At 45.1% G+C, this 12,452-nt stretch overlaps 2 protein-coding genes across 2 annotated transcripts in view; both read left to right on the forward strand.

Moving 5' to 3' along the window:
• The window catches only part of LOC123985361 (glycine-rich protein 5-like), a 6,570-nt gene extending 6,039 nt beyond the window's left edge, over nucleotides 1-531 (forward strand). Inside the window, exon 2 of the mRNA XM_046072840.1 lies at nucleotides 6-531. Within this exon, the coding sequence (XP_045928796.1) occupies nucleotides 6-531 (526 nt within the window). The remainder of the gene's footprint in view (nucleotides 1-5) is intronic.
• A 232-nt stretch (nucleotides 532-763) lies between these two features.
• LOC123986478 (protein SMG7-like) lies at nucleotides 764-1,503 on the forward strand (the record flags this gene model as incomplete). Its single annotated transcript, XM_046074751.1, is given in 2 exon segments — nucleotides 764-924; nucleotides 1,063-1,503. Coding segments are annotated over 2 exon segments (275 nt in total), but the record flags the coding sequence as incomplete, so codon positions are not given.
• Nucleotides 1,504-12,452: the final 10,949 nt, after the last annotated feature.

Raw genomic sequence — 12,452 nt, forward strand, 5'->3', positions numbered from 1 at the left:
TTCAGAGGGTTTGGAGGGTTCGGGGAATCCAGAGGGATAGGGTTCAGAGGGTTTGGAGGGTTCGGGGAATCCAGAGGGATAGGGTTCAGAGGGTTCGGAGGGTTCGGGGAATCCAGAGGGATAGGGTTCAGAGGGTTCGGAGGGTTCGGGGAATCCAGAGGGATAGGGTTCAGAGGGTTCGGAGGGTTTGGAGAGTTCAGGGAATCCAGAGGGATAGGGTTCAGAGGGTTTGGAGGGTTCGGGGAATCTGGAGGGATAGGGTTCGGAGGGTTTGGAGAGTTAAGGGGTTCAGAGGGTTTGGAGGGTTCAGGGAATCCAGAAGGGATAGGGTTCAGAGGGATAGGGTTCGGAGGGTTTGGAGAGTTCAGGGAATTCAGAGGGATAGGGTTCAGAGGGATAGGGTTCAGAGGGATAGGGTTCAGAGGGATAGGGTTCAGAGGGTTTGGAGAGTTCAGGGACTTCGGAGAGACGGGGTTCATGGGTTCGGAAAGACGGGGTTCAGATGGTTCGTATGGACTGTTTAGATCTTAAGTTTAAGTTGTTTGAACAGGTTTTTAGCTGCTGCTGTTTTGACAAAAGCCGACTTCAACAGATAAAAAGCAAAAAAACTTTTCTCTTGAATTAAAATAATCCTGATGAACAATCAGAACCACTGTCGGGAAAGTAGTTCTTTACTCACAGCTGTCTGTTCAGCCTCGAGTTCAGATTCACTGTGAGCTTTTGCTTCCAGATGTTGACATGTGGTTGTTGTGATGTTTTTTAGGAGCGGTCAGCGGGTTCGGTCTGGACTACCTGCCGGCGTCGGCCTCCTCTGCAGCTTCAGACAACAGCTGGCACCAGGCCGGACCGCCCGGCAGCTCCTGGGCCAGTCAGGAGTCTCCCATGGAGGAGTCGTCCTCCACCGTGCTGCTCGACAGCCTCAAGGTCCACCAACACCCCCACATCTTTTAGTTTGACAGTTCCTGTCAATTATGAGAACGTTAAGACACAAAATACCAAAGAACCCTGATGTGTGTGTTGAACAGGATTAGCGTCGTGCTAACACTTTGCTCTCCCCTGCAGTCGATCTGGTCGAGCTCCATGATGCAGCCGGGCCCGTCGGCGCTGGAGCAGCTCCTCCTGCAGCAGAAACAGAAGCAGCAGCGAGGTCACGGCGCCATGAACCCGCCTCACTGAACGGCAGGCCGAGGCGGCGCTTTGTGTCCGGACGTCAACAAAACCACCACCAGGAGAAACGGGAGGGAAAAAAAACAGATGTTTGACGAAGATGAGCTCCAACTAAAATGGAAAATTAAACCGGTGAGAAACGGTGGAGGCTGGGGAGGCGACGCGACCCCCCGACGAGGCTGAAACACCACCCCACACCCCCCCCGGCTGTCGAGGAGCGGTGACGCCCCTCCTGGTCCGGAGGGCGCGGGATCTCTTCAACCGCGGTGCCATGCGCCACGCCACCGCCGGGTTTCCTTCAACCCGTGGAAATCTGAACATTGAGGAACATAAACCCCCCCCCCCCCCCCCCCCCCCCAAACACCTCACCACCACTGACCCCCCCTGGTTTTGGACAGACGCCACATCTCCACAACTCCTCTCATCTGGAGGAAGTTCTTACTTCTGCGGAAGAAAAAATAAAAAATAACCCGACCTCCTGGACGTCTGCTCGGTCCGGCCGGAGCGCCTGTTTTTTAGCGTCTCCGCCGGCGCAGACTGAAGGGGGGCGGGGGCGTTGTGAGAGAGAGAGAACGGCGTGGCGGTCGGGTTCAGGGGGGGAGGTCAGGTGAAGCACTGGGGGTCAAAATATAGACTGAACTTTCTGATCTCTTTCATTTTCATTACTGTGGAGGAAGAGGAGGAGGAAGGCTCTGTGTAGCTTGGCGTTTGAATGAAGGAAGCGGAGGAGGACGGTTTGGGTTGGTACAGCTATATAAATATATAAATAAATATATATTGCCATAGTTGGACTTTAAACGGACCTTGTCTCTTAGCCGTGTTGTGAGAACGAGGACTGGCCGCTGCTTTGTGAAGCCAGGTGTGTGACGTCACCTGGACTGAGCGCTCGCTCGCCGTCCCAACTTTTTGAAGGAGGAGCCTTGAGACCGGATGGCGGGACTGCTTCGTGGTGCCAGTGAACGTCGCAGGAAAGAAAGAAGTACAAAGGGGGGGGGGGCTAAGAACATAAAAACCTCGTCACACTTAGGGATAGTATTACCGCTTCAGGAGATTGCAGATATTAACAAACTGTATTTTGTGATTTGTTCGTAGCAGTTTTAGCTTCACGCCCTGCGAGGCGAGTACAGGTATGTCTACTAGCTTCCTGCTTGAGTATTTCCGGGGTTTTCTTCCTCTCCGGCCTCTTCTTCCTGTTGTTTCTTTACTTACTGAAGAGAAAAAAAAAAACAAAAGATGTAACCCTGCTCGCTTACTTAACCTGCATTTACTGTTTCTTTACGTTCATGTTTTGCCTTTTTACTAGTTTTCCGCAGCTGTCGGCTCGTCTGTGCCTGCTCACTGTCCCGTCTACTGACTGTAAAGGTTAGCACAGAGCGAGCGGTGGGCGGCTCAGCCTGAATGTTTTCCACTAGCTTTCCTTCAGTCACCACTACTGCAGCTCCACCCTGTACAGCAGACTTTTAAGAATCGTAGCGCTTTTATTTAACATGTAACTGAAGCCCCCTTTTCAACCTGAAAGTCCCGGGAACTAGGGAGCCACGAGAACCAAACTCAGGAACCAGAAAGCACCTTTTTGTGCAGTCACATTTTCTCCACATGAGAGCCGGTAAAATGGAACCAATTAATCCTGTAACGGATTAGAAAAACTTGAGAGTCCCTGTGTTGTCCTTCATTTAATATTTTGATTCATGAAATGATCAAGTTTGACGTCTTCAAAAGACTTGTGTCGCCTGATCAGGAGTCAGAAACCCAAAAAGATCCAGGATACTATCATAGGAGAAAAGAAAACCAGATAATATTTACCTTTTGAGAAGCTGGAACACTAAAAATACGATATATAAAAGTAACTATAAAAGTAAAATTGTTGCCCATTTCTCTTCTGTTGAGCGATAAATCGACTTGTAGCTCAAGTCCTTCGCTTGTTTTTTCTTGACCAACCATCAAAAAAACCTTTAAAATATTAAGTTAATTGACAAAGAAAAGCCGCAGCTGGAACCAGCAAATGTTCTATAGTTTTATTTTAAAAAATGACTTCATCCGTTATCAAACTTTCTGCTCCGTATTCACGGGTGTTCCTGTAGTGTTGCCCTGGGTTTTGTTTGAAAGGCGACATGCAGATGTGGAAAGTCCTTGTGTAGTTTATGGTTATTTATTTCTGCTTTGGTACAAAACAACCAGCAGCAAGCTGCACCCTGAAAGTTCCTGGGCCATCTGACGAGGACCTTTTTTTGTTTTAAGTCCAGGAAGTAAAAGTAAAGTTTCTGAGTTCCCTAAAAAGGTTCCTGAGTTCCTGAAAAGTTCCCGTGGTGGAGACGGGCTGGGGGAGTCGAGTTTCAGGGGCTTTATTCTATGGTTGCACCCTTGTAGAGCTTTTACCTGCCGTCAGTCCTGGTTGTTTTAGAGACAGCTTGACCAGTCAGGACGCTCAGAGGTGTGACGGTTTAGACTGCAGCACTGTAAGTAACTTCCTGTCCAGTTTAAACCAGCAGAAAGCTGTTTTTCTACCTTTAAAAGTGAAACGATCACTTGCCGTTCAGTTCCAAGGGATAAAAAAAAATAAATAAATGCCTGTTTTTTTATTTTCCCTGTTTTATTGAAGCAGACTTACAAGAGACGTGTCTATTTTCAGTGTGATTGTGCTTTTCATGTTGCATTTACAAAATGTATTTGAAAAAAATAATAAAGATAAAATATTAATGAATGTGAGGACGAATTTGGCCAGAAGCGTCAAGGAGAGATGTTCATGTTAGAGGCTCATCACCACGAGGACCTCAGCTGGTTCTGGTCGCCTTTGGCTTTTCTTCTTTGTTTTTGGAGTAAGAACTAAATGGACCGGGATCTGTCGATGACATTCCACTCTGTAAGATGTTCGGGAGGCTTCAGGGCGGCGGGTCCTCGTTGGTCAGAGCTCTGACGGAGACTTTGTGACGGGAATCATTGGTTCAGATCTAAGCTTTGACTTTATTGTTTCTGTCTCTGTAGACTTTCAGAACTGGTGGAATCAGCCTTTAAATAAAAGTAAACAATGTTCTCCCTTGAAACTGTGTCAGTTTTTATTAATCTTCTTTTGTCAGTGCAGTCTGGTGGAGGAAGAAGTGTTCACTTCAACAAAGGTGACAACAAATGTACTTAAAGTATCTCAAGTACACCAAACAGACGAACTTGTCCCTTTGTTATGTTAGTTAATGCTAATGTATATTAATTTTTAACATACTTTGTTTTCAGAATTCCGACTTTAAAGATTTGTCATTAAAGTCAGAACTCGAATACATTTTGCACATGTGGCCCTAATCCTCTTCCATATATTAATGCTTTAATATATTAAATATTGTACATCCTGTTCGGTACTTAAAGCTGCTCTCAACTCCTGCTTCAGCCTTCTCCCCTCAGGCCGCAGATAGTTGCTGTACAAAAAAAGCATGACTTGGAAAAGTTTTGTACGCTGCTCCATAAGAGCGTTCAATTCGCAGCCAAAGTTATGATGCCCCCTTTGTGTAAAATGGGTAAATTATATACAGTGTAATAATAATAAATCCCCCTCTCAGCCCTTGTGAGAGGGGGATTTGTCATCCTCCAGCTCGGGTCCTGGGAGTCTGAGGGTTCTGCGCAGTAACTTAACTGTTACTAGGACTGCACTCTTCTGGACAGAGACCTCTGATGTTTTACCTGGAATCTGCTGGAGCCACTCTCCCAGTTTGGGGGTTCCCAGTGCTCCGATCACCACTGGCACCACTGTTGCTCTTACTTTCCACATCTTTTCTAGCTCCTCTTTCAGCCCTTGGTATTTCTCGTGTTCCTTCTTCTTGGGATTGCCACATCTATCACTGCAGCCTTCTTCTGCTGTCTGTTGATCAACACGATGTCTGGTTTGTTAGCCATCACCAGTTTGTCAGTCTGGATCTTGAAGTCCCACAGGATCTTAGCTCGGTCATTCTCAACCACCTTAGGAGGTGTCTTCCATTTTGAGCTTGGGACTTCTAGGCCATCCTCATGGCAGATGTTCCTGTACACTATGCCAGCTACCTGGTTATGGCGTTCCATGTACGCACTTCCTGCACAGTGTGTGTGTATATTATATTAGGTTGCTCTTTTAGGGACAGTCTGTGAAAACATTTCCTCCATTGAGGACAGTAAAGATTGAATCTGAATCTAACACCATTTCTTCATCAACTTCAATTGTGGCCAGCCTTCGGCCTTTTATTGTGGCCAGCCTTCGGCCATTTATTGTGGCCAGCCTTCGGCCTTTTATTGTGGCCAGCCTTAGGCATTTTATTGTGGCTAGCCTAAGGCCTTTAATTGTGGTCAGCCTTAGGCCTTTTATTGTGGCCAGCCTTAGGCCTTTTATTGTGGCCAGCCTAAGGCCTTTAATTGTGGTCAGCCTTAGGCCTTTTATTGTGGCCAGCCTAAGGCACACCTGTGCAATCCCCATGCTGTCTGATCAGCATCTTGATACGCCACACCTGTGAGGTGGATGGATTATCTTGGGAAAGGAGAAGTGCTCACTAACACAGATTTTGGCAGATTTGTGAACAGTATTTGAGAGAAATAGGCCTTTTGTGTAGAGAAAGTCTTAGATCTTTCAGTTCAGCTCATGATGAATGGGGGCAAAAACAACAGCGTTGCCTTTATAATTTTGGTCAGAGTAGATATCTACTGTGTATCTGTATATCAGGAGATCTCTTCCCAATCATCACATAGATTTATTAGTTCTGCAGTATTTGAATTCCTGCTATAATCAAACATCTACCATCATAAAATCTTCTGGTTGGTTGTTATGTTTTGTTTTCAGATCAAAAAACGAGCCACCAAAGTCCTCTTGTAACCAGACTGACATCCTCCTTTTGAGGCGGTCTTGGCCAAGTTGTTCAGTCCGCAACAACTTTGACTGACCACTTTCAACTCAAACAAACATAAACAAACAGGTGAACACACCTGAGTGTGTTTTAACTGACCCGAACAGGTTGGAGGTGAAAGCACCATGAAACCTTATCTCTACTGGCCTGTTCCCTGATAAACACTGTCCCCTTTGTCTTTGAAGAAAAACGCTGTTCGTGAGAGTTATAATCCAAACACCAGCCTTCAAAATGTCCCATCAGACCTTCAGAGATTTAGAAAGTAATAAAATAATTGTAAAAGGTCCCATTATAAAAATTAAATCAGATCTTTAATCTGGCATCCCTCCCTCATTGGTCTTCACAGCGTAAGATTTAAATGAGGTAACATCAACAAAAAATAAGGATAAGCGGTTGATGATGGATGGATGAACACTTTTATTATACACTATATGGCCAAAAGCATGGGGAGCCCCCTGGGAAATCTTGATGCTACATTATTTTATAGTTTTAATAATCCTTCCACCCAGTTTGTGTTTGGCCTTTTCAACAGCCTTTACAAAGCCAGCTCCATCAGGAAATGGTTCTCCATGTGAAGTACTAGAACATGCAGTTCGTGCTCTGCCTCTGTCTATATTAGCTAAACGTTTGGAGAAAACGAAATAAAACAAAGAAAATGATTCCTCAGTGGTTTTACTCGTTCTGGTGTTAACAGCCAACTGACCAACGCAGCACAAGCCCACAGCTTCTATACCCGCAGTGATCTTGAGCCTTTTTAGCTCCAAATACAACCGTTTAAAATTGAATGTCCAAAAACCCGCAAGTTCATACCTATAAAATATCAAGTAAGTGAGCAATTACCTATAAATACCCGATCTGAAATGATCTGATCAAAAACGACCACGTCATGTTTCTGCTTCGCTCTGATCGTCAGGTCACATGACCCTCGTCACATGTGTCTCTGCAGTGTCTTCATACGTCACAGACTGTCAAAGTGTTTTTTTTAGACTATTGTCGAGTCCCATCAGATAAGACCCCTCCTCTCTTCAAAGAAGCCACAGCGGGTTGATGGGAAAAAACCTCAAGCCACGTTCAGCTGCTGCTGAGTGTCTTCCATAGAGAAACAGTTCAACAGTTTTTGTACGACGGTTTTTCACCGTGTCTACGTACCACAGTGACTGAAGTCAGTCTGACACCCTGACAAAAACCTCTGAGGCATTTTCCAGGTCTAAATACTCACTGTGGAGAATATCTGGGTCCAGTTTCTGGGCTCCTGAACCTCACAGACAGGGGCCCCACATGCTGTAGGTTCATATACAGGTGCTGGTCATATAATTAGAATATCATCAAAAAGTTGATTTATTTCAGTAATTCCATTCAAAAAGTGAAACTTGTATAATGTATACATTCATTCCACACAGACTGATATACACTGTTCAAAAAAAAAAAAGGAAACACTCAAATAACATCCTAGATCTGAATGAATGAAATAATCTCATTAAATACTCCATTCTTTACATAGTTGAATGTGCTGACAACAAAATCACACACAAATTATCAATGGAAATCAAATTTATCAACCCATGGAGGTCTGGATTTGGAGTCACACTCAAAATCAAAGTGGAAAACCACACTACAGGCCGATCCAACTTTGACGTAATGTCCTTAAAACAAGTCAGAATGAGGCTCAGTAGTGTGTGTGGCCTCCATGTGCCTGTATGACCTCCCTACAACGCCTGGGCTCCTGATGAGGTGGCAGATGGTCTCCTGAGGGATCTCCTCCCAGACCTGGACTAAAGCGTACGCCAACTCCTGGACAGTCTGTGGTGCAACTGGGCGTTGGTGGATGGAGCGAGACATGATGTCCCAGATGTGCTCAGTTGGATTCAGGTCTGGGGAACGGGCGGGCCGGTCCATAGCATCAATGCCTTCCTCTTGCAGGAACTGCTGACACACTCCAGCCACATGAGGTCTAGCATTGTCTTGCATTAAGAGGAACCCAGGGCCAACCGCACCAGCATATGGTCTCACAAGGGGTCTGAGGATCTCATCTCGGTACCTAATGGCAGTCAGGCTACCTCTGGCGAGCACATGGAGGGCTGTGCGGCCCTCCAAAGTGCCACCCCACACCATTACTGACCCAACGCCAAACCGGTCATGCTGGAGGATGTTGCAGGCAGCAGAACGTTCTCCACGGCGTCTCCAGACTTGTCACGTCTGTCACATGTGCTTAGTGTGAACCTGCTTTCATCTGTGATGAGCACAGGGTGCCAGTGGCAAATTTGCCAATCTTGGTGTTCTCTGGCAAATGCCAAACATCCTGCACAGTGTTGGGCTGTAAGCACAACCCACACCTGTGGACGATGGGCCCTCATACCACCCTGGAGGTCATTTTGCAGGGCTTTGGCAGTGCTCCTCCTGCTCCTCCTTGCACAAAGGCGGAGGTAGCGGTCCTGCTGCTGGGTTATTGCCCTCCTACGGCCTCCTCCACGTCCCCTGATGTACTGGCCTGTCTCCTGGTAGCACCTCCATGCTCTGGACGCTACGCTGACAGACACAGCAAACCTTCTTGCCACAGCTCGCATTGATGTGCCATCCTGGATGAGCTGCACTACCTGAGCCATTTGTGTGGGTTGTAGACTCCGTCTCATGCTACCACTAGAGTGAAAGCACCGCCAGCATTCAAAAGTGACCAAAACATCAGCCAGGAAGCATAGGAACTGAGAAGTGGTCTGTAGTCACCACCTGCAGAACCACTCCTTTATTGGGGGTGTCTTGCTAATTGCCTATAATTTCCACCTGTTGTCTATTCCATTTGCACAACAGCATGTGAAATTGATTGTCAATCAGTGTTGCTTCCTAAGTGGACAGTTTGATTTCACAGGAGTGTGATTGACTTGGAGTTACATTGTGTTGTTTAAGTGTTCTCTTTATTTTTTTGAGCAGTGTAGTTGTCTGTTACAAACATTATTCATTAGACTACTCTGCCACCGATAGTACTACAAAAATTGTTGCTGCAGAACCAGAGATTTTGTTTTCTTTAGTCCATGCATTCTTTTTACTTGTTACCCACAATGCAAAATAACGACCGACAGTTCAGTTGGAGACTCTGGTGGCTTATGCTAGTAGCAGCCAACACAGCCCCGAACTGCTCATCACTTTAGGCAGTTAATCAGACTTCGCAGAGCTCCTTCTGGAGCCACAAAAGGCTTTATGCAACTTTTTTCACATATGCAAGAACTCCTCAAGACCTGTAAAGACGTTGATGTGTAAAATCGGCACACTTCCCCTTTAAGGTTAGGACAGGTTTAGATAACTCAGGTGCTTCAAATGCCCAACCTCTGACCTTCAATCAAAATCAAAACACAAACCTCTTTGCAGAGAGTCATTAGCTTGTACCACACACTGGAAGCGTTATTCAGGAAAGTTGCCAGTACAGTATACAGTATGTGCTTATATTAAACTTTGCGTCAACCCGCAATAAGGCACATTAAGATGCCATTAGTGTTTGGACTTAAATATAGAAGAGTGGGCTGAGATGTTTTGACACACTATTATTTGTGAAACCAGCGCTTTTCAGAAAAATGTAGTTTTCACATTTTATTCCGTTGAACAGATGACAGATGTCTTGCCTCAGAAATATCTGTACTGTAGAGATGAATCAACACCTCTATGGGATATAAGTTTCTGCTATTTTGTCCACCTCCAGCACCACAGCAAATTTATAAAATTGCTAACAAGCTCCCTGGTTACCACACAAGGTGGCATAGCAACAAGCGAAGCTAAGCTCTGGCATGGAGTAAGGGAATTATCAGCACACCTGCAACGTGTCTGTGACCAATTACACTGTCGGGCTCCGGGCACCAAGTCTGTATACAGGCTTTAAAGAGATCTCTGTCACACCCAGAATCAAAGACAGGAGTGACCACAAGCATATTAAAGCAACCTGAAGTGATTTCTCATTTTCGGTTATGTATCAGAATAACCAGGGAAAAAGCATCAATTGTGACAAGTGTTTAGTGGATGCATAAACAATTCCATCTCATTATATTCTCCAATAAGTTGGACAAGGCAATTTCCTTTGAACACTTGACCTTTCAGACAAGCATATTAAATGCATCTGTTTTGCTTTGTGTGCCTGTGTGTGTGCATGTGTGCTCATATCCTGCGTGTGGACTGTTAATGCATCATACTGTGGAAGTGTTTCTGCTTTTACAAAAACTTTAGCAGTCAGAATCAATGAATTTTGTCTGTGGATGCAGGAAACAGGGACAGGAACAGTAGGAGTAGCAGCTCAGATGGGCATTACGCTCATTTTTTCTCATTTTTTTCCTCTGCCATATTTTAATATTGTGTTAAGCTCATTGGGATGCATAGAAGTGAAAAGGGAAACTGAGATGAAATTGACTGATTCGCTGCCTTGCACAAATGGAAACAAATTCCATGTGACACTCCTCGGCAGAGGGAGATGGGCCCTTTCCTCTCAGTGGCCACAAGCAATAAACATTATTCATCCTGCTATACATCATACCCAATCCTTAGAGTAAAGCCTTTTTCCTTTTCCTAATCACATATTGTTGGGAGAGTAGTTCTGGTAGGCCGACACTGGCTGAAGTTTATTTATACTGTGACTCAAGTTTTTCAAACAATTTCATATTATTTGGGAGCAGTTCTCTTGTCTGGCAATGCATATGCTATGACAAGCCAAATAATGAATAGGAGATAACATTTTTGGCCTGGAGGGAGGAAGCACAGAAGTAGAACAGTAAAGTCTCTCAGCAAGGGCTCATCTATGAGAAATTAAATGTAGCCTACTCCCGAGGATCACACATCAACTTTTTTCCGCCTGCAATAAAACACAATGAGATACACAATGCTTAAGGGGCTTGAAAAAGATCAGCTTTTCCTCATCACCGCCACAGTAATGGATTTGATTATCTCCTCTATCACACGGGCCACCAGGGGCGGATTGGCCATCGGGAAGTTCGGGAACATTCCTGGCGGTCCATTTCAGGGTGAACCGGCCAGTGGTCAGGAATTTTTATTGTTCAGTTTTTCATGTTTAACTTTATGATCTGCGACCACACTGGGCGGCTGGCCGGTCAGCTACACCGAACGTTGTCTGCGTGGGCCTTTCTGAAACGGCTTGCTACTCCCTCTCCCTACCTACTTCCACTCCGTTTGCGTGGTCATGCGGAGGGTCCGCCACATCGATTGGCATCCGAAACCAATGAGAACGGAGTGGTAGTGGGTTGTTAAACCCTCAGATGCCGAGTCAGCACCGATGCCGGCTTGTTGAAGGTGTGTAACACCCTTTGCTGCACGGTGGTGGACCTTTCTTTCAATCTGAGTTCCGTGTGACTCCGCCGGTTAAAATGTGGGATTTTTAAATTCCGAAACTACAGTAACATTTCATATCACCTTTCACAGGTAAACAACATTGTGTTTAATAAAAAATTATCTTGTCTGATTGACAATACAACTGTTGTTTTTATTAAATTGTTTTTATCTTATACGAAAATCTTCAGCCAAAACATGACACAACGCGGATACAAAGGGCGATCACGTAACAAGCAACAAAGGCATTAAAAAGGCACCTAAAGTCATGTTCTTAAAGAAATATTTGACACAAACGCAAACACAAAATGAATGACAAATGCTTTCAGTTTGGTTATTGCAAAAAACCTGTGAGGGTGACTCCGACCAAAGTTCACTCCGTATCAAAGTGGAAGTGGCGAGGGTCTAGCTTCGGAAAGGCCCCCTGTGTGTCCATCAGACTAGGACAAACTAATACTTTCAATTTTGAGTGGGGATACGAGTGGCCCCTCCCAACTTGGACGATGCTCGTTCTTGCTGAAATCTGATCAACAGCGCAGATCAAAGGACTACTTTCCATCTGAGAGGAGTTCAATCTCAAAACATTTTGTCTGGGCTGAACTCAGCCCAGGGTGGAGTGAAAATCGCAACAGAGATACTATGCAGAAAAGAAAGAAAGAGGAAAAAGAAATGTGTGGTGCCGAAAAACAAAAAATTAAGTAGAAAAAAATGCTGGCACAAGAGGCAGCTAAATGCGCCAAATTGGGGCAGTACCCGGCACAGAGACAGGTGCACGATAAAAAATGCATTTATTATATATCTAAATGATTTATGTATGCTTTTATGTATAGGCATAGAGGCTTTATTAGATATATTATAAACAACAATGTGTTATCACACAAAGACAACATTGTTCTATAAGTGAGGAATCATTTTTTATGTATATTAGCTGTTAAGGTCAGTGGAGGTGAAGCTGAGCGACAGGGTGATGATGAACCTAGTCATGTTGATAAGGGGGGAGAGAAGGAACAGGAGGAACGGGAGGAGCTGCAGGAGAAGGAGGAGCAGCAGGAGGAGGATGAGGAGGTCGATGGAACCAGATAAAACAGTAACAGGTACAGGGGCAGTGTGGAGGGC

This window comes from Micropterus dolomieu, linkage group LG17 (genome assembly GCF_021292245.1).
Source record: "Micropterus dolomieu isolate WLL.071019.BEF.003 ecotype Adirondacks linkage group LG17, ASM2129224v1, whole genome shotgun sequence".
Classification (NCBI taxonomy): domain Eukaryota; kingdom Metazoa; phylum Chordata; class Actinopteri; order Centrarchiformes; family Centrarchidae; genus Micropterus; species Micropterus dolomieu.